The sequence below is a fragment of the Gadus macrocephalus genome, chromosome 21 (genome assembly GCF_031168955.1).
Source record: "Gadus macrocephalus chromosome 21, ASM3116895v1".
Lineage (NCBI taxonomy): Eukaryota > Metazoa > Chordata > Actinopteri > Gadiformes > Gadidae > Gadus > Gadus macrocephalus.
Genome location: NC_082402.1, coordinates 4,168,893 through 4,190,543, shown reverse-complemented (window position 1 = coordinate 4,190,543; position 21,651 = coordinate 4,168,893). Strand labels below are relative to the sequence as shown.

Here is a 21,651-nt window from a genome sequence, read left to right as displayed (position 1 = left end):
TGTGTGTGTGTGTGTGTGTGTGCGCGCGCGCGCGTGTGTGTGTGTGTGCGCGCGCGCGTGCGTGTGTGTGCATGCATGCGTAGACTCATTGAGTGGCAGACTGAGCGGCTCTATGGGGCTATAGGCCTACAACAATGTCAGGGCTTTTACTTTTCTTTCCTTTTTCATTTTTACAGGACACATAGAAATTTAGTTAACGGGGCTCGTCCGAGGACACGTTAATATATAATACATAGAGGTTCCGAATGTTTTATTTGGATAAAGTAGGCCTAAATGATTTAATGCAGTGTTATCTCATAAGTGAGGCTCGGGGGACAGGGAGCTGAAGGAAAGCCAGGGAAATGTTAGACTATTTAAACTGAGGTTTCTCAATTTGTGTCTAAATCTCAATTATCTTGGCCATGAAGGCAAGGGTCAACTCATTCAGTTTCTTTCTAATTGAAGCACATAGCTTGAGTCAGAGAGCATAAAGGGATAGCACTATATTGTATTTTTTTTAACCTTATTTTGTTGTCGAGGTCTACTACAAATGCCCTTTCGAAACGTATTAATTCTGAATCATGTTCCGCGGCCATTCAAAATGATTTGTCTCCCTCTTGTGTACGCTAAGAGAAGCAACATTTTATACGTTTATATACGAAGTTAAGAGAAATACAAAAAAGTAATGCTTCAAGAGCTAAATTAATGCATTTAAATAATTATGCGGTTTGGAATTCATTATATTGCTATGATATGATAATATTTAAATATAAATCAAAGATACAGCGACGTCACGTCTGACGTATTCTGTGAACGTTTTCCAAAATGGCGGTGCCCTTCTTAGAATGGGCTCTGCTGTTTATCTCTTGATACCAATTTCATCTTAAAAGTGGACCTACTTCAGACCGATTGGATTCAGTTAGTAAAACACGAAGGATTCATGTTAAAGGTATGTTTCGTTTCCATATGTTTTGACACAATGCCTTGTGGAAATCCCTCTGATAGACGCAATTGACACGTCGGAAAGTTCCTAGCTTTAGCTTTGAAGTGAAGTCTGCTAACGGCGTGAGCTGTCGTCATTACAAATAAAATTCCTTGCACGGGATGTTACATACAGCATCACTTCTTGTACAACCACCACGGCATGTTTACTCTTTCTAATTGTAGTATACTGGCTTATATATAACTTGTAAGTTGCATAAAACTCAATTATTCCAATACAAAGTATCCCTCATGTAGCCAACTTGTTGTTCTTTAGTCATTCATGAAACTAATGGCTTGTACAAAGTCAAGACTCTTTGCCATTCTTGTTTTGTTTACCTTATCTTCAACGTTGAGTATTTTTTGTAAGTCCAGGTGATCATGCAGCACACAACACACCCTGTTGAACTATGAACTCTTAGTATAGACATTGAACATGCACATGGAAATGGATGTCATCACATGCACATTTTAATGTAAATGGGCAATCACACGTCAATGCCAGTATAATGTAAAACCGTTATACTATCAGTTAACCGTTTAACAAGCCTTCTCTTTTGACCGACTTCACCGAAGAAGTTTGAAGTACAGGCAGTCCAGATAGTTGACGTTTTAAATACAAAGTACAGTACAACAATACATTTCTCCATCATAGTCCAGTGCAGCAGAGCCTTCATCTGCTTCCTCCCCTCTGCTCATGAAGGAGTCCAAGGACACTATGGCGTCCATCACGGGCCAAGCGTTTCTGGACCACATCAAACCTTGTTGGTACTGGGACAAGAAGGACCTGGCCCACACACCCTCCCAGTCGGAGGGTCTTGATTGCGGCATTGAGGCCCGCTACCGGAGGGAAGGCGCCCGCTTTATATTCGACGTGGGAACCCGACTTGGCCTGTATCCTTGTTGTGGATTGAGATTAGGCAAAACATACGATTGAGTCTATATATTTTGCCACAATGTGAGGTCATTCTTTTTTTTAACATATCTATAATGTCTGAAATACTCCCATTCGCTCGTAATGAAATATAAATGCATCATTTTAGTTTCAGATTGGTTTCTGCTAGATCATGTTGTTTATAGCAAACAGATCACAGCAGTTGGTCAGAACTTTCCTTATGATATTTCTGACCAACCTAAACAACCTGAACCCTGTATTTGGGTGTCATGTGAAAATCCTCAAAGATTTGTTCAGACATTATGATACGCTGGCAACAGGCATCATCTACTTTCATCGCTTCTACATGTTCCACTCCTTCAAACAATTCCCCCGATACGTGAGTTCAACTGACACTTAAAAGATTGAATTTCCTTGTTAGGTTGTGTGTAACTTCTTTTCAGTTCTGCAGTTCCATATACTTTTAAATAATCTGGGCATTTATTGTGGGTTGAATTTGGTTTGGGCGATCAATCAAATCAAAAAAATCAAATTATGAGTTTCACTATAACAAATCGTCCTGTGAGCAGAAATATTGGCGACAGTGATTGCAATGAATTAAGTAACGTATCTCTACTATTCTACCAGCTACAAATAACCACACAATCAATGGTAGATTATCACTAATTAACCCCGGATGTTAAATCAAATCTTGTTTTCACAACCAATGCACCCTGAATAATTTGACATAGACTACGTCTAGTACTTTGATTGGTCGTCTAATCTACATGTCGAGTAGTGGAATTAATAGAAAATATGAGATTATAAACAGGCTCAACGTTATGTATCTGGAGCAACAGAGTCTGAGGACAGGATTAGGAGGGTGGATAAACTCTAGTTCCTTTAAGGATTTGGCTGGTTTGCTGTTGACATCCGCTGTGTTGAGATGTAAATCAGCCTTGGTTTTTTGTTCAACCCATCCAACTTCCTCTCACGTGTGCTCCGGACGGTGTTACGAAATTAGGCAGCTGGGGAGCCATTGGCAACCCTTCTACTCCTAATTAGCGTTTAGCAGCTATCATAGCTGTATGGAGAATTCCGCAATTCCCTAATTACACAATGTCTGACTCGGACACTGACGAGTTTAATGAGAGGGGCACATTTGGCTGACCCATTCCACCGTATTCTGACAAACCCAAATACTCGGCAGAAGAAATTGAAACCAGACCAGAGGAGAAGGGTCGATTTATGGAGGCATAATCTCCTGTTATTGATCTGATACTGTATTGATCGGGTCAATAAGAGCAAGGATACTCCAGTTTTATCAAGCATTAATTTTATAAACCAACCTGATATTTTCAAAGCGGATATTGGGTCAGCCACTTTTGCCTTATTAAGCTTGGCTTACTTCCTCATTTGTCATCCAGCTTGGATAAATTCCAAACCACAACACTAAACTGCACACTCTTGTGGTGGGACATAATTTCCGCGTTATTGTTCTTCGGAGAAATGGCCTCAATTGTGTATCAATTGTTTATCCCTTGTCACCGTGACGTCTGCCGCTCTTTAGGTAACGGGTGGCTGCTGCCTTTTCCTGGCCGGGAAGGTGGAGGAGACGCCCAAGAAATGTAAGGACATCATCAAGACGGCCCGCAGCCTGCTCAACGACGTGCAGTTCGCCCAGTTTGGAGATGACCCCAAGGTGCAGTGTTTTCTGTTAACATGTCTCACTCGACCACAAACAAGACCGTTAGAGCTCAACTCAAGCACATAGGTGTGATCACACATCGCTGTGAGGGAGCACTGGGCCTGGATTATGAATCATGACTTGATGATGGAGAAAAACTGTTGAGGGGGGCAACTGCTGATGAGTGTTTTCCTAGGATGGGACTGGCTGGCTGGCTGACTGGCTGGCTGACTGGCTGACTGGCTGGCTGACTGTGTGTGTGTATTTGGTGACAGGAGGAGGTGATGGTGCTGGAGAGGATCCTTCTGCAGACCATCAAGTTTGACTTGCAGGTGGAGCACCCCTACATGTTCCTGCTTCGCTACGTCAAGCAGCTCAAAGGTGAAGGAGAAACATTTTTCCATTATGTGAAAATATAAAAAAGATAGAGTTGATTTGATAGATTTTTTTTTATTGCTGCTGTTTCATTTAATAATAATAATAATAATAATAATAATAATAATAAATGCTTTATTTTTTAACAGGGACAGTGCACATTAATGAACATTGAGTTTTAAAGATTTTTGTAAACATGCCGGATTATAGCAGAGCTGCTAATTTGCATCCGTAGTCCCCAATAAATAAATATAAAAAGTACAAACAGAAGAGACAGCAAATAAATTGATAACATACAAACATCAATTTCATATCGATTTTTTTTTGGTCATTGAAGGGGACAAAAGTAAGGTGTGCAAAGTGCTGCAGATGGCATGGACCTTTGTCAATGACAGGTGAGTCCATACCGATCAGTCTAGATCCTCTTTTTAACCTCAGAATTTGACATCAAAGATATTAGCTGAATAGCACTTTTATCTTTCCATTTAGCCATCCCCGTTAATTGACCTAAATGTAGTTTTTGAGAGTGATGTAGTTTGACTCGCTCGTTAAGCAGCATTAAGGCCTCTTCCCATACGACTGACATTTCCGTCATGTCTTCAACAAATGCAAAAGGATAAGATTGGGCCCACACTCTGTCTGGGCTAATAGCTTCATAATATGGCTGTTAATGCCTCCCCCTCCAGCCTGTGCACCATGCTGTCGGTCCAGTGGGAGCCCGAGATCATCGCCGTGGCCGTCATGTACCTGGCAGGCCGCCTCTCCAAGTTCGACCTCCAGGGCTGGGTCTCGAAGCAGTCGTCGCGCCGCTGGTGGGAGCAGTTCGTCCAGGACGTGCCCGTGGAGCTGCTGGAAGGTATTGGAAGTACAGAAGCACCCGGCTAACGGCTAGCTCCCGGCTCACAGCTAGCTCCCGGCTCACAGCTAGCTCCCGGCTCACAGCTAGCTCCCGGCTCACAGCTAGCTCCCGGCTCACAGCTTGCTCCCGGCTAACTGCTAGCTCCCGGCTCACAGCTAGCTCCCGGCTCACTGCTAGCTCCCGGCTCACAGCTAGCTCCCGGCTCACAGCTAGCTCCCGGCTAACTGCTAGCTCCCGGCTCACAGCTAGCACCCGGCTCACTGCTAGCTCCCGGCTCACAGCTAGCTCCCGGCTCACAGCTAGCTCCCGGCTCACAGCTAGCTCCCGGCTCACAGCTAGCTCCCGGCTCACAGCTAGCTCCCGGCTCACAGCTTGCTCCCGGCTAACTGCTAGCTCCCGGCTCACTGCTAGCTCCCGGCTCACAGCTAGCTCCCGGCTCACAGCTAGCTCCCGGCTAACTGCTAGCTCCCGGCTCACAGCTAGCACCCGGCTCACTGCTAGCTCCCAGCTACAGCTAGTACCCGGCTAACAGCTAGTATCTGTGTAACAGCTAGTACCTGTGTAACCGCTGGAACCTTCCCCCCCTCCCCCCCCCCCCCCCCCATCTACCAGACATCTGCCACCAGATCCTGGACCTGTACTCGCAGGGCAACAAGCCCATCCCCCAGCAGATCCAGGAGAAGGAGCGTGCCCACCCCCAGCCCCAGCCCCCCTCCCTGGCTCCCCCAGCCCCGCAGGCACCCCCGCCCGGGGCCAACCCACCACTGCCCCCACAGCCCAAGAAGACCTCGCCCCAGGGCGCCAGTCCCGCCCTCCCACTCAAACGGCCCCACGTAAGTCCAGCTACTGCCCCCTCAACTCTTGTTTGAATGACTTCACTAAGAGTTGGACCACTTGGTTTGGTCTTTAATTCTTTTTTTACTCTTTCTTACCTTTTATTGTGTTTCTCAGGTGTCCCCAAAAGATGAACCCAAAGCTCCAGGTAAGATCTATTGCTTTAGGGTACTATGTGTGGTAATCCGATATCACTCATAACTGCCCCCTTTGGCCAGTAAGTGAACTGCAGCCTATTTGAGCTCCCAACCTGGTTCAAATATATTATAAATCCCAAATCTTGTGATCTTGAGAGGCAGGGAAAGTGCAATTACTTTTTTTTAAGTAAAAAATTGATTTGATCATTGATATGTATTTTATTATGAATTTGAATTAAATTGGGTGTTGTTAGGCCCCCCGTTGCTGGTTAGATGTGTGTGTGTGAATGTAAACCGTTTCCAACTATCCCAATAAACCCGACCGGTTGGGCTAAATGTCAAATCTAAGCTTAAACCAAACTTTTAATGTTACTTTATGCATGAGTATAGTTCAGCATAACTTTATTTAAAAGGATGTTTACAATGTCATTCGTCAACCTTTTTGATTCCATCAAGGTCGGTCTCGTGTCGGGTCATCCTAACGTTTCCCCCCCCCTCGCAGAACCTGTTGGCCTAAAGATCCCTCGCCTGGAGAGCCCCCAGCCCCCCCAGCCCCCCCAGCCCCCCCTGCCCACCTCCCTGCCCCCCCCAGGTGAGTGCCCCGACAGCCTTCGCCGCCCTCTGCGCGTCGGCGCGGCTCTCGGTGTAACCCCGCGGCCCCCTAACGCCTCCGCCCTCGCCTCTCTTTGCTCCGCAGAGCGCCCGGCCCCGGCCCCGCCCGCCGAGCCCGAGCCGGTCCCCGAGGAGGCCCCGCCTCCCCCGGCCGTCCCGCCCCCCCTCCCCCACCGCCCGCCGCCCCCGCCGCCCTCCAACTACATCATGTCCACCACCAGCTCCTACATGTCGGGCGAGGGCTTCCAGAGCCTGCAGTCCCTGATGAAGACGGAGGCGCCCGCCTACGCCCCGCCCATGCCCCCCGCCTACGGACACCCCATGCCCCCCTACCACGCCTACCCGCCGCCCAACGCCCCCCCGCCGGGACCCCCCCCTCCTCCCCCCACCTCCTACCCCCCCTCCATGCCGCCGGCCTTCCCCCCGCCCGGCTACAACCACAGCTACCCGCACCCGCCGCCCCGGATGCCCCTGGGCCACGAGTACCCGCCCCCCCCCGGTCACGACTACCCCCCCCTCCAGGGTCACGACTACGCCCCCCACCAGGGACTGGAGTACGCCCAGCACCAGGGACTGGAGTACGCCCAGCTCCCGGGACACGAGTACGCCCCGCCGGGGCACGAATACGCCCCGCCCCCGGGTCATGAGTATGCCCCGCCCCCCGGTCACGAGTATGCTCCGCCTCCGCTGGGGATCCCAGGGTACCACCCCCCACCTCTACCGGGACAGCCCGGCGGCATGCCCATGAACCACGGCTGGTTGAGATGAGAGAGACAGACGGAGAGAGAGAAAAGAGAGAGAGAGAGAGAGAGAGAGACATACAGAGAGAGAGAGAGGGAAGAAAGGGGGGAGAGAGAGGAGCATGGGAGAGAGAGGAGCAGGGGAGAGAGAGGAGCAGGGGAGAGAGAGGAGCAGGGGAGAGAGAGGAGCAGGGGAGAGAGAGGAGCAGGGGAGAGAGAGGGTACAACGGACGTGACAGAGAAAGGGTCCAACTGCACCAAACCCGTTAGGGACCTTAAAGCATGGCAGCTGAAATGTTCCAGAATTTCACAACGGACCCCCCCCCCCCCCCCCCCCCCACACTCGGCTGGCATCCCAATGCGCAGTGGGAATTATTTTTGCTTACGATTTATTTTTTATGAGATAAAGCCATAATATGTGACGGACACACTCGGTTTGTAAGACTGTAAACCCATTGCCGTACTATTGGCAGTGCATATTGTTTTGAATGGAAGACGTAGAAATGGCCACTTGCAAAGAAGAAATTGTTTCGCGCCCCCGTTTGAGTGTTTCAGCATTATTGTTTCAACCCATCTCAGATTAGGTTTTAAATAAAAGTTTTTTACTAGTTCCCCGCGCATTTCTTTCTTTTGACTTTTTCACTCAACTTTTATGTTATCTAACGTGAAATGTATTTGAGTTTTTTTTTTTTTTTTCGTTTTGCTTTCAACATTCCACCTTATATCAGTGATTTTCTTTTTTGTTCTTCATACAGCTAAACGTGTGCTTTCTGCAGAGGAAGATAAGCTATTAGACGTATTAATTTCAATCCATTATTATAGACATGTTGGGATGCTTTCCATGGTTTGAGTTGAGCTGCAGGGGACAGTGCTATATGAGTAACCAAACTTGAAGCTGTCATTAAATCATCCATGCCTAAAACTGGATGGCCCAAGCGCTGTTTGTTTTTATCTGAAATCTAGAATTTCTATCCAGATGTGCCTTCGCCGCTGAGAACTTTAGCTAACGAGCCCCTCCCAGTTCATCTCCCACATGGAACTTGGAAAATAATAGATGCATTTTCCAAAAGGTTTTCCGATTTTTTTCCCCAACCATTTTGAACATTGGATATACTTTTTTAGATTAAATGTTTGACAGTTGTTAGTTTGTATGAGCTGTTGGATGAAATCATCATCACAAGTGGATGTGACCACCTAGATGTATCACTGAAACAAAAGAAATGGCATAGAACTACTTTCAAGCCGCTTGTAATGGCTCACACTTGTGTATTTGTCGACCCGCGGTGAATAATAGGCGGACGCCAGTCCCAGCTTCCCAAGCCCTTGACCAGGGAGAGAATAGCTAAATAGTGTTATTGTACATTTCCACCAGGGGGCAATCTTACTCAAGTTGAATCGGTCGCGCTGTCCCCGATTCACAGCAAAGCTTTTAAAATGAATAGATTTTCTCACTTTCACCGCTAAAAGTCGTGTGTATTTATTTTATTTATAGCCGCCAATACCTGATATTGGTGTGTTTCATAAATCATGCCTTTGCTACAGAAATCGACATTTACATGGTATATTCTATAAATTCTGTGTCATGGTTTTGCACATCTGCATGAAAAACGACAGACATTAAATAAAAAAGAATAATTCCAATTCAGAACACCATGCATAAAACAAGTGGCAGGTTACAGATCAAACAGAATGTAGGTCTACAACTGTATCATGGCTTCAAATGGGTAGAAAAAATTACATAAAAGAAATGAAGATTTTTGCAGACCAATGGTTTGAGATATAAGAACGGAAAGCACCCTTAACTACACTTCGTACAACTAAAAACTGGAAATGGAAGATCCTGAGCTGTAGGACATAGAGGCCAAAACAGAGGTCACTTTTCCAATTGAATCGCAAATCATAGACTTAACATAAACATATTGGCTAACAGTGCTTGTTCATTCTGACATCAAGGAGAAATTCCTGTTAAAAGTGACATCTAAGGGTAGACTTAATCAATCTTACAGTATGAACCAAAAATCAAAAGCATGCCCTGCACAAACACATCTGCTGAATCCACAAAACAAGGTGTACGCAAAACATTTTCGGTTTGGATAGTTGGATGTCAATAGTTTACTCTGCATTGTATCTCAGGGTGCTATGAGATTATCAACAAATTAATTGTCAATCACCTTTGTGTGACGGCCTAGGATGATGATGTAGCAAATGTCTTCAGCAGATTCTAATTGTGTCAGAAGTAGGGTCCGATAATTGGGGGGGGAAAACAAGATTATCAAGCATACTACAATTTCAGAAGAGCAAGTCTTAACTCCATTAGCTCGCGTTTGGAGGCACGCACACGCACACGCACACGCAGACACAGACACAGACACACAGATGGGCAAGGGAAAAGACCCCCAAACCTGAGAGCGTGATTGTCAAGTGTATACTGATTGAGGTGATTTAATAAAAAAAATATCTTTACACATTTTCAGCCAAGGGACAAAAAAACAAAAGGAACTGTGAAAAGGTTCATTCAAATCAAAAACCCTGTTCATAATCCAGTCGTCTGGTTTGGCAAACGACAGGTCTATATAATATTTGATCACATGGCCACACAAGGATACATACAAAAAGAACAAAAAACGATATGAACTAAAAAATCAACTAGATATTATCAATATCAACCAAGTAGTGCTATAGATTTGTACATATTATACACAGGTTAACAGTGCTCCATATAGGCTACTGTCGTTTGAATAGACCTGCGTAACGAGCAGAAGGTGCAAGATCACACTGGGGATTCACTTGGTTAACAACTTTGAGAGGCTAATGCTAATAGCACTCATGGCGCAATAAGGAGTGAAGGAGCTCATTTCAAAGGGAGTTAGGTTAGCTGGTACGGGGTCTATATATTGCCTTAACACGAATGTCTCACTTCTAAAGTGTTCCGACCATTCAACCCATTCTCACGGAAATACGTGACACTGTCACGTCTTTTAATCTATACATTCGTGATCTGGGACACGTCATTAAAAAAAAAATCGCGCCATTTTTTTGGTGCTTTTGGCACGAAAAATTTGAAATTACGTGTCCCAGATCACGAATGAATAGATTAAATGACGTGACGTGACAGTGTCACGTATTTCCACGAGACTGGTTTGGACCATTAGCGTCCTAAATTCTTGTTGGCTTGACACCACGTCAGCATTACCAGACAGCTCGAACTGGTACATGTGTGAATGTCAAGGATTCTAAAGTGAAAATAAAAAAACGGGTCACATACAATGTTTTATGTGACCCACGTTTTTGTGTGTTTATGAGAGGGACAAAATAACGTACAATCAAACCAAAGCCGAAAGTGAAACAAAGAAAGTGGCAAAGAAGTGAAACTAGCTGCCAGTTGTCAACACTTTTATGAGGCCAAATAAAAAAACATTTTTATGCATAATAGGGTTGTACCACTGGAGAGGGTGGAGACTACAAGTCCCACTCTGAAGTTTGAGGGGATCCTATCTCGATCCAGTCTTGTGTATGGACGATAAAGTGGCAGGTACTGGGTACGGTAGGCAGTAAGGAGCACGGCATGATGGGAAGTGTAGGCAGGTAATACGAAGTGGATTCAGGTTTGAACACGGGACGCTCTTTGTGGTTGCCGTGCTACAGAGGCCCTTTGAACTGATTCCCAGAGAGCTGCTGTCGGACAGACGGCTTTGATCCAGCGGCATCGCCCAGCTTCCTCCACACCACCTGCATGCCGAGAGAGAGAGAGCGCGAGAGAGAGACAGAGAAAGAGATAGAGCGAGTGTGATAGATCGACAGAGAGAGAGAGAGAGAGAGAGAGAGAGAGAGAGAGAGAGAGAGAGAGAGAAAGAGATAGAGCGAGTGTGATAGATCGACAGAGAGAGAGAGAGAGAGAGAGAGAGAGAGAGAGAGAGAGAGAGAGAGAGAGAGAGAGAGAGAGAGAGAGAGAGAGAGAGTGCGAGAGAGCGACAGAGAGAGAGACAAAGAGAGAGACAGTGACAGAGCGAGAGAGAGAGAGAGAGAGAGAGTAAAAGGATATCCAACAGGAGTGGGGACAGGTGAGGAAAGGTAGAAGAAGAAAACAACAACAACAAGGAGAAGATAGAAAAGTCAGGCAGAGTGAAACCCCAAATCACGAAAGACCCAGAGTAGAAAACAACAACTTTCATCTCCAGGTTGAGCTAATGGAGTCGCAGCAGCAGACACGCGCGCACACACAGAGGTTAGAGCAGAGCTCTGCTATCGAAGTAACCCTGTGGTCGGGGGAGCCCCGCAGAGTGCCCGGGGGCACTACAAAGGTGCTATTGTTGTGCGTCCCCCAGATTCCTGGCCTGTCAAATGCCTCGGCCTGGCCCAGATAGCGCATGCTATCCCTCTCATGGGCTCGCGTGCTATTCATCTCGGGCTCCTTTCTCGCTCTCTCTTTTCTCTCGCTTTTTTTTATCTCCCTCCACCCCTCTCGTGCCCTCCCTCCCCAGATCCAACTCCCTCCTGCACTCTCTTTATCTCTCCGTCTCCCTCTCTTCCCCCCCCCCCCCCCCCCCTCTCGTTCAGCCACTCTCTAATCAGCAGAGCTGTTATAACCTCGGCCAGGCTTTTCAACAACATGGAGGAGACAGCGGTTTAATTCGGTTTTCCCGCCGGTTTAATCGCCCTGACAGCTCAGGAACGAGTCCCTCTTCTTAAAGGGTTCCTAGTAGAGGACACCTTTATGGGGGGGCTCCCATGATGGTTGGGTGATGGTTGTGGTGGAGTGGGTGGCATGGGGGACCTTTGCCCTCCACTTACGTTGCACATCTCCCGAACGATGGCCTTCTCCTTCTCGCTCAGGTCCTCCTCATAGTCCTCAGGAAGGGGCTTGTCCATGTTCTCATGCACCTGCAGCACCTGGAGAACCAATCAGATCAGTTAGCCGTCAACCAACCAATCAGATCAGTCCATCGGCCAACCAATCAGAACGGTCAATCAACCAACCAATCAGATCAGTCCATCAACCAACCAACCAATCAGATTAGTCCATCAATCAACCAATCAGATCAGTACATCAAGCAACCAATCAGATCGGTCCATCAATCAACCAATCAGATCAGTCCATCAACCAATCCAATTAGTCCTTCAACCAACCAATCAGAACAGTCCATCAATCAACCAATCAGATCAGTCCATCAACCAACCCAATAAGTCCTTCAATCAACCAATCAGTTCAGTCCATCAACCAACCCGATAAGTCCTTCAATCAAACCAATCAGATCAGTCCATCAACCAGCCAATCAGATTCGTCCATCAACCCACCAATCAGATCAGTCCATCAATCAACCAATCAGATCGGTCCCATCCTCCAACCAATCAGATCAGTCTATCAATCAACCAATCAGATCGGTTCATCAACCAACCAATCAGATTGTTGGTTGATGGATCGGCCCGGTGCTCCAGGATTTGGGTCCAGGTCGTACCTTCATTGCATGGACCACGGCCTCAGGCTTCTGGCCGCAGGACAGGTAGCCGGTGGGGGGGGAAGACTCACTGGTGGGGAGACGCCCGTTGCCCTGGGGAAGGGAGAAAGAGATGATTGGTTAGTTTATTAGTCACCAGGTTTGTATCAGTGGTTGTTGTTGTTTTGAATTACTGTCTTAACTACTATTGAAGCCGTGTGAATGGCAGCTTGCAGAAATATATTTTTTCTTCTGCAATCGATCAATTGATGATCATGCTGTGGTTTTCTGTGTGCACTGAATAAGTAATATCCACTCCTGCAGTTTCCTTCGTCTTTTGTTTGCTGGTATTTTTTGTGCTTTTATTTTTCTCAGTGTTCCCATCTGATTCCCCTCAGGCAGGTCCGCTACCTGCACATCGCCCAGTGTGCTGTGACCTGTGCAGGGTGGGGGTGGTGGGGGCACTGAACATCCACCACCACCTCCCCAGGCCCCCATCCGACCCGGTTAGTGCCAGACAGAGACTCCCTGTTGGAGGGGACATAGAGAGAGCTGATGGCACAATGGATTCTTTCAGTGTGACCTGGTGTTCCCTCCACCAACACCCCCACCCCCACCGCCACCGCCACCACCACCACCACCACCACCACCACCCCTCCGGTAAGCCGGTATTCAATTCTCTACTGACTGGTGGCAATGCATCTGTTGTGGTCTACTTAACAAACACAAACAAGCCAATATCCGGAGATGATGGCCGCAAAGTAAATGAGTGTTTCGTAATAGATCAAAGGTTTCCGATGCAGCTAACTGGATGTAATTATATATTGCATTGATTTGGTAAGATTAATTAAGTCCAGAGTTATCTAGCTTGAAAAAAAAATGAATCAATACATCCCTCTGAACACGGAGAGGAAAACACAGTATGCTGAACTGTCCCCTCCTTCAGTCACTGCAGAGGAACAATGGTGAGAATAGGAAGATTCCCATGGATCTCAAACCACAGCGGCTGAGAAACCACAAGGTGAGGTATGCTAATCACTGCTGTCCCTGTTCCATGCATCGCTCTGTGGATTCAATTCAGGAGTTGGAAATGAAACCCGCTAGTGTGTGTGTGTGTGTGTGTGTGTGTGTGTGTGTGTGTGTGTGTGTGTGTGTGTGTGTGTGTGTGTGTGTGTGTGTGTGTGTGTGTGTGTGTGTGTGTGTGTGTGTGTGTGTGTGTGTTTTGGGTCATCCATGTTAATGTTCACTTTTTAGTTCATATTTTACTTCGATATAAACAAAGAAAAATCAGGCCACAGAAGGCCTAATATAAAGTGTGAATGAACAGCTCTATTTGATAGAAAATTAACAACTAAAATAACCCATGGATCCCATGGATTTTCAAAGACACTACTGAACTAAAATCAGCCTTTCACCACATCCTGTTGCTTTTTTTCAAAATCACTTGAACATGTTTGTATGTTGTATGTTTTATTGAAATTTAGAATTAAAAAAACAACATCAACCTCTTCAAAAACTATTTGTTTTAAAAGCTTTAGGATAAAAGATTGTTAATATAAAATAAGAGGCACTTCAAGAGGCACAACGACGGAGAAGGACGATGACAAACACATCTGTCTGTCCTCTGTCCATTGATCCCAGCCACGTCTGACGTCTGACGTAGTTAGTTAAATTATCTCGCCAAAGTGTTTAACGAGCGGGTTGAATGCGGTTAACCTTGACGGGAGTCGATGGCGCGGCGAATCAGCTGTCAGGTTGATCTGCTGTTTAACCTTCCAGTAGCAACGGCGGGTGAGGGACGGGACGAGAGCCACCTTGAGAAACAGGAGCTTGACCTTTCACCTCCAAAAACGCGTACGTGGATGTGATGGGGTGTGTGTGTTTGTGTGTGTGTGTGTGTGTGTGTGTGTATGTGTGTGAGTGTGTGTGTGTGTGTGCGTACATGTGTGTGTGTGGGTGCGTGAGTGTATGGGTGTGTGTGTGTGTGTGTGTGTGTGTGTGTGTGTGTGTGTGTGTGTGTGTGTGTGTGTGTGTGTGTGTGTGTGTGTGTGTGTGTGTGTGTGTGTGTGTGCATGTGCATGTGTGTGTGTGTGTGCGCGCGCCCGTGTGTACGTGGGCTATGAGAAAGCCACGACTAAGCTATCTTACAGCCAACCTAACCCCTGAGGTTAATAACACAATAACGATTTATTTCGGTACCTTTCTACTTCACAAAGTAAATAAAGCAGTTGGAACCCTTTGGGTAGTGTGCTTTTTTCTTGAGGCAGTGGAGAAACCATCGCTCGGTCTCATCTCCTCATCTCTTCTCTCCTCCCTCCCCAGAGGCGGTGTGGGAGGGGGGGGGGGGGGGGGGGGGGGTCAGTGGCGGATTGCAGCGGGTGATTGCGTTCACAGTGGATGATCAAACTAGTTCAGACTAACCTCCAGGCAGGAAGGGCGAACACCACAGAGGAGGTTAAGCCCATTTGCCCTACTCTGGATCCAGGCATGCATGTGATCTATGTCCAGCTGTGCTGTGTGTGTGTCTGTGTGTGTGTACGGGTTTGTATGTATGTGAGTGTGTGCATTAGAGAGAGAGCAGAAGCCAACAGAGGTATAATTGGCAGAGTTAGAGATTAAGTGAATTACATCTGACTTGACTTGATTCCATTGCGCGCGAGACGTGCGTGTGTGTGTGTGTGTGTGTGTGTGTGTGTGTGTGTGTGTGTGTGTGTGTGTGTGTGTGTGTGTGTGTGTGTGTGTGTGTGTGAGTGAGAGAGAATGTGAGTGTTTGTGTGGGTGTTGCAAAGTGAGAGAGTTTTTGTGTGTTTGTGTGTCTGTCTTTTTGTGTGTGTGTGTGTGGATGAGAGAGTTTGTGTGTGTGTGTGTGTGTGTGTTTGTGTCACTGCATGTCTGCATATAAGGCAGTCAGCGAAGCAGCACTCATTTCTCAAAAATGTGTTAGTGTGTGTGTGTGCGGGCATGCGCTTGTGCGTGATTGTGTGCGTGAGTGGGCGCGTGTGTTCCGGGCATCGTACCATGAGCATGGCTTCCTGTCGCTGCGGCAGAGAGGACAGCTGGGACTCGGAGTGGTAGAGGGTCAGTCCTTTCCGCAGGGCTCGCAGGTCACCTGGGTTGCACTGTCGATCATGCACACACACACACACACACACACACACACACACACACACACACACACACACACACACACACAGTACACACACACAAAATACATTTAACCATGTACTAACCATCACAAAACCAGAGGTTAGGCCTTTTGACTCTTCTGTGTCAGATTGCATCTAATTCCGAATCATTATGATTATCGTTATGAACCTTTAATGTCCATATACACGGATGACCATACACATTTTTATATTATAGGATTTCATTTTTTATCTTGTACATGGCTTGCGCAGTTTCGGTCCAGTGTTGTCTTATCCTTATCTTATCTCAGGAAACACACGTACTCAAAGGTATCTGCTGAAACACCATTGGTAAACAGAAACGTGCTGCTCTGGAATGCATCGCATTGATATTACATTCGCTTTGTTTTTTGGGTAGCGTGATTGTGCCTTGTTCAAATCGTACCGCTGCTGCGTACCGAAGTACCGCTGCTGCTTCCTGGCGGCAGAAAGTATCCCGTAGCGCTTCTGTTCTCTGCGTAGGACAAAACACTGTTTCCTGGGACATTTTTGTTGACACGCACACACGTAGCAACACACACACACCAACACTAGGCCTCGAGAACCAAAAGCTATAAATAAGTCAATGAAATGTGTGTGTGAGTGTGTGTGTTTGTGTGTGTGTGCTTGTGCACATTTTCCCCTCACATCCTTATGCCAACCTATGCTCCAAGGAAGATTTGTGTCGCACAGCCCCTATGTGGCTGCGATTAGCATTCACCATTTTTATTTGCTATTTCCACAAGAGGGAACTCATCTAACCTTTTCCCATAGTTCCCCGGGCATCTCCGGATCTGACTGTCAGCGTTGCGGCGGTACGTCATGTGTGTGTCAAGTTTACCAACGGATGCGTAAAATGGCATACCCTTAACCAGCTGTCTGACATTAATCCAACACGGAACATTTTAAGACACGATCCAAAAACTGAATGAATCTCTGCAACACAACAACAAAACTAGTGTCTGGACATGACCACATTATTAGGGCATTGACATCGGCCAATCGGCGAGTGAGTCGCTTGCTTTGAATCACCACGGTGACCAATCATATCAGAGACAGAGCGAACACGTGTGTAAGGCCCACTGTTTAAGTATGCTACAATGCAAATGCTTCATAGCTCTCTCTCTCTCTCTCCCCCTCTCTCCCTCCCTCTCTCTCTCTCCTAACCCGCTAGCCAAAGTTCACGCCTAATTCCCGAGGCAACCTTGAGTGTGCTGCTCATAGGGACCAACAGAGCCATCCATCTCCAGACAGACAGGCTGGCGGAAGACCCCTCTGACCAGAACATGTGACCCCTATAGCCCCACCTATAGATCACCCATGGGCCATCCATCACGGCGTCCGTGGTGCCTCTGGGGTGGAGGGAGAGGGACGGAACGTTTTGCATCGTTTCCTGTGGGAGTTATGAAGTGAGGAGCGATGCGTGACATAAAGACGTGCTGCAGTCGCCCCTTCCACTCTGTCGTGATTTAATATGTTGATATATAATATGTTGATATATACTGCTACTACATTTTCTGAACTTAAATGTCTGAAAAAAAGGGGTTCACACAGGCTGATGTGATGATATGAGACCCCCTAATCCTAATCCTCTCATAACAATAACCAACTAGGAGGAAACCTTGAGAAGCAACACAGAAAAGGGATGCCTTCACCCAGGGACGACTAGGGAACCATAGCTGCCGAATGGACAGACATATCGGTGTCGAAATTGTAATACCACGTTTAGCGTTTTGTAAAGTTCCACCTGGTCAAGTTATTCACCGGGCAAAGTTCGGGCATCATCTTAAATATAAATCATTAACGTGAATCAGTTGCAAAGAGTGAGCAGTGAAAGGCTGAAAGCTTTTTTGTAAAAGACGTGGAATATTCCAAGTGGTAGGTTAAGAGCCAATTGCCCATGAAAGGCATCCAGAGAGGTGCTCACACAGACACAAAACAAAAAATAAAGGTGGCTGTGTACATTCTCCTGACTGTGTGGGTATTGAACATGCGGCCATTTGTTCTAAACACCGAGGAGTGGTGGTAGGAATGGTTCACCCGAGCGTGTTTGGATGGTCAACATTCCAGAGATAAGGCACTTAATGTAACCTTTATTCGTACCGCGCAAGGTTCACAACACAAGAAGTTATGTAATAGCCTTTAGTTGCCCAGAGATATCTGTTGTACATTGGACCTATAGTATTGAGATGCAGACTAGGCACGCTATGCATTGCATAACTAAAAAGGGAAACACTATAAAAACTTCAAAGCTAATCGAAATCATTAAAGATACGAGTAATCACAGCAAACCGATTTCGCATTACTCTTGCATTGTAAACCTTGAAAAAATACACATAAACATTTTGATATGCTCATCAGATTCATTCAAATTTCATAGAACATTTTATTCTTCAATGACACTCATCTCCTACATATCCCTCCTTGGTATGTCATGCATAATAGATACCATGGGAGATTTACCTGTGCTAACCCCGCATATTAAATTATTCAGTTAACCAGACGTTGCAACGAGCCAGGGACAAATGTGTCCCTTTCATGCACCAGCGCACAATGTATCACCAGTCACCCATGGCGCTCAAACCGTCCCGGGTACCAACCTGCACTCCAGGAGCACCAAGAAAAAATGCAATGTGCCCGACACAGACTGTGCCACCTGTGCTAATTAGTTAGCTTAGCATGTTAGCCGCAGAGTGACAGAGAGAGAAAAAAAGAGACCCGATGTTTAGGAGAGTTAAGGCGTTGTTATCCTTCACCAGACACAAAAGAGAAAGATTGGTGAAAAACAAGTGCCATGGGCCCATTGATGAACCTTTTAGAATTAAGAGAAAGAGCCACTCGGTAGTGGTGCCAGGAGATTATTACCTTCTTGGTAGGTATCTGTGACAAGCTAGAGCGGCTGTGGGCCTGGGGGAGAGAATACAACGCAGGTATATGGGTTTACTTTGAGCTTGGTCAAAAAACTCTTGAAAAGATGACAGTTTACATTTTTCATGAAGGCAATCACAATACTACAACAAGTATTTGGGTCACACAAAATCATGTGTAAACCTTAATTTTTCCTGACATCTGTATGCAAACATTAATTATTTTAACAAATTGTCTATATTGCCTTTTTATATCTGTACATTTAAAACTTCAGCCAATTCCCTTGCATGTGTCAAACAGTCATTAAAGTCATTAGAGCTAATTTATTTTTATTTTTTGTAAAACAAGTGTTAAAATGCCGCACTGTAGAAGATTATTGTCTTCAGAGCTCTATTTAAAGGGAAGTATGCTCTGAAATTATCATTGTTTGGCTAGCGCATACAGGCCCCTGTGACGCAAATCTAGTTAAATATTATCCAAGAGTCAGCACCATTAATCCTTCAGAATACAGAGCCGAATAAGGACTCTATCTATTTGAAAGAAGTAAGGTTCATTCGTAGCCGATTTTAATGGAGTCATTATTTAAAGATACGGGCTGGTATTGCAAGAGCCATGCTTAAACAATGTGGAGTGCCTAATTGTACCGCTTTAAGCAAATTAGGTGGATGGTGTCGGTTTCATGTAAGCCTTTATTTCGCCCACATGCGCTCGCCTGCAGGAGAATCCACACAGAGATAACTGGGAGGGATTAAAGTGGTGAGGCGATGGCATGCAATGATCGGAAGAATTCAAAGTATTTGTCTGAACTTTTCGTCACTAAAATGTCTGGCCTCATTCCAGGCTCACCCTGAAAAACAAATTGGCCTTGGCTTGGTTATTTATAGTTTGCTGTTAAGTTGTAGAGTACCAATGGAGACAGAGTGTACATGTATGGAGACTACATGTAGGCATATGTTATTTTGGATGTTGTATCTTTCCTCTGGAGCTGCAATGCACTAACATTGATTTTATAAAACAGCCTTTAATCTATTCTTCCATATTGTTGACCCATGAAGGCTACACCCCCAGCCGACTATATTGATGAGGCAGATGCACACGCGAACAGTATGGGACTACATTACCCAGAACCCCACCAAAAAGGAGGGTTTGTTGAACAAATGTCTCACTGTCCATAAGGAGCCAGCCAAGGAGCCATCAGAACATCCCCAAATTAATATACTGGGTCCACGGAAACTTAACTTTTATATTTATAATGTATTCATATAATTGCATTTAGTTGCGTTTTATGTTTCCTTTGTATTCATCCCTTCCCCTTTAAACCAGTAGCATTACCTCAACGTCTCAACAGCATTGCGTCTATGCGTCACACACCCACTCAGACTGATGTGTGTGACCCTCCGGTGAACTCTCTAAAGACAAAAAAACCGCTTCCGACGCCGACTCCAAAATCATCCCCCTTCTCCCAAACTTCAAGGAGAAGTCAGCAGAAGGTCAATTTTGACACCGGCACTCCCACTGCTGCCACTGTTGCTTAGCGCTTCACGCCCCTTCCCCTCTCCTCGCTCTAGCCTTGCTAACTCGGTGTTAGCCTTGTGATGTTAGCCACGGGAGGGCTAACATCACAAGGCGATGCCCACAGACTCCCTGTGAACTTCATATCATGGATGAAACGCGCTCGCTGTTGGTTTCAACCGAACAGTTCGGTTCGAACTAACAGCGAGCGCGTTTATCCAAGATAGCCTTTTCTATGGCGAGGATTTGGCGGTAAGAGGGGGGAGCAAAGCCGCCATTTTGTCTGTTGTTGGCTGGGTTGTTTAATTGACTCCTCTTTTTACATGGACGATGTTTACTGAGAATAAAGACCGTCGACAGGTGAAAATACTAACGGTCGAAAGAGAGGAGGGGAGGTCCACCGGAAAATAGTACATTTTCAGTCAACCACAATGTAATAAATACCGATAGACACTTTACTGTTTAGTATGCGCTGTGTGTGTGTGTGTGTGTGTGTGTGTGTGTGTGTGTGTGTGTGTGTGTGCGTGTGAGAGCACACAAGCCCCCGTGACCTCACCTGTGACAGAAGCTTATTGTTATCATCCTCCAGGATTCGCACCTTAGTCTCCAGCTGTCTGATGTAGTGAGTTGAGGAGTCTGTGGAGGGGAGGAGGGGAGAGGGGGGAGAGGGGGGAGAACAGAGCGAGGAGGTGCCATTAGCATTTCAAAAGGCCAAAGATAGAATACTGGGGGTGAGCCCGGAGACTAAAAACACCCTTTAAAAAACACACACACACGCACACACGCACACACAGATGTCGGTGAGAAAGGCGAAAGAGTTCCTCGCAGAAGTTCCTTTGATGCTGAGAGAATTTGATGAGGTGTATCAATATGAACAGCTCAATAAACATCCCACACCAAACATCATGTACCGTAGAACCGAAAGAAGCTCAAACACTGAATCATCAATCGTCTGACTCTAGTTACTACTACTACTGCAGCACGACTTCGGTCGTCACACTTTTGTTTACCGGTTTATGATTTCTGGATTCATCATTTAAATATAACCGTCTATTCACAAATGATGAACAGATAGAAAACGACACTGTTCTACCTGTCTTTTTTCAACAACAAAATGTTTCTATATCCAGGAAGTGTAGTACGTTAGTGTAAACCGAATTCCACTTGAATGAAGTGCAGAGTTCAAGTCGGGGACAGGGTAAGCTCTCGGAGTGTGTGTGTGTGTGTGTGTGTGAGGAGGAAGGAGGGGGGATGGATGTCTGACAGCGGGTGGCACTGAAGCATTTATGTGAAACCCATATCTTTAATTTACGGTGAGATGAAAGCACAGACAAGACTGAGAGACACCTTGTTTATGTGGCTACTCTTTCTCTCTCTCTCTCCTGCTCTCTCTACGTGTTTAAAGCGGAAGTAGAGAGTAGAGATGGAACTATGAAAAGCAGTCTGTTTTTAACACGCGCATGCAAAGGTAGAGGAATTCCCACCCCAAATATGTAGATTTTATTGCATCCATGCCTGTTGTTCCACAGTCGGCCACCAGGGTGTGCTATTCAACAAATCTGCAAATTATATAACAGTAAGGGGAGGGGTAGGG

At 46.1% G+C, this 21,651-nt stretch overlaps 2 protein-coding genes across 4 annotated transcripts in view; one reads left to right on the top strand and one right to left on the bottom strand.

Annotated features, from left to right (window-relative positions):
- Positions 1-790: 790 nt before the first annotated feature.
- Positions 791-9,556, top strand: LOC132450331 (cyclin-K-like). Of its 2 annotated transcripts, XM_060042413.1 has the most exons (11): positions 791-928; positions 1,664-1,854; positions 2,153-2,234; positions 3,405-3,536; positions 3,797-3,902; positions 4,234-4,291; positions 4,583-4,752; positions 5,368-5,588; positions 5,707-5,737; positions 6,229-6,318; positions 6,424-9,556. In XM_060042413.1, the coding sequence occupies exons 1-11, from the start codon at positions 920-922 to the stop codon at positions 7,104-7,106; spliced, it is 1,773 nt and encodes a 590-aa protein (XP_059898396.1). In that variant the 5' UTR covers positions 791-919; the 3' UTR covers positions 7,107-9,556. The 2 variants fall into 2 exon arrangements, with proteins under 2 accessions (XP_059898396.1, XP_059898395.1); XM_060042412.1 differs by having other exon boundaries at positions 6,229-9,556.
- The window catches only part of ccdc85cb (coiled-coil domain containing 85C, b), a 31,732-nt gene continuing 18,626 nt past the window's right edge, over positions 8,546-21,651 (bottom strand). Inside the window, exons 2-7 of one of the 2 annotated variants that reach the window (XM_060042418.1) lie at positions 20,614-20,693; positions 18,543-18,584; positions 15,531-15,632; positions 12,535-12,627; positions 11,870-11,968; positions 8,546-10,807 (exon numbers count right to left, since the gene is read on the bottom strand). In XM_060042418.1, the coding sequence (XP_059898401.1) occupies positions 10,718-10,807; positions 11,870-11,968; positions 12,535-12,627; positions 15,531-15,632; positions 18,543-18,584; positions 20,614-20,693 (506 nt within the window). In that variant the 3' untranslated portion in view covers positions 8,546-10,717. The remainder of the gene's footprint in view (positions 10,808-11,869; positions 11,969-12,534; positions 12,628-15,530; positions 15,633-18,542; positions 18,585-20,613; positions 20,694-21,651) is intronic. The other variant, XM_060042419.1, reaches the window with a different exon arrangement.

Bases quoted from the DNA above. Each gene is read 5' to 3' on its own strand.
- LOC132450331 (XM_060042412.1), top strand. The intron at 3,903-4,233 runs GTGAAGGAGAAA...TGGTCATTGAAG, and splicing joins CTACGTCAAGCAGCTCAAAG to GGGACAAAAGTAAGGTGTGC. The intron at 4,292-4,582 runs GTGAGTCCATAC...CTCCCCCTCCAG, and splicing joins TGGACCTTTGTCAATGACAG to CCTGTGCACCATGCTGTCGG.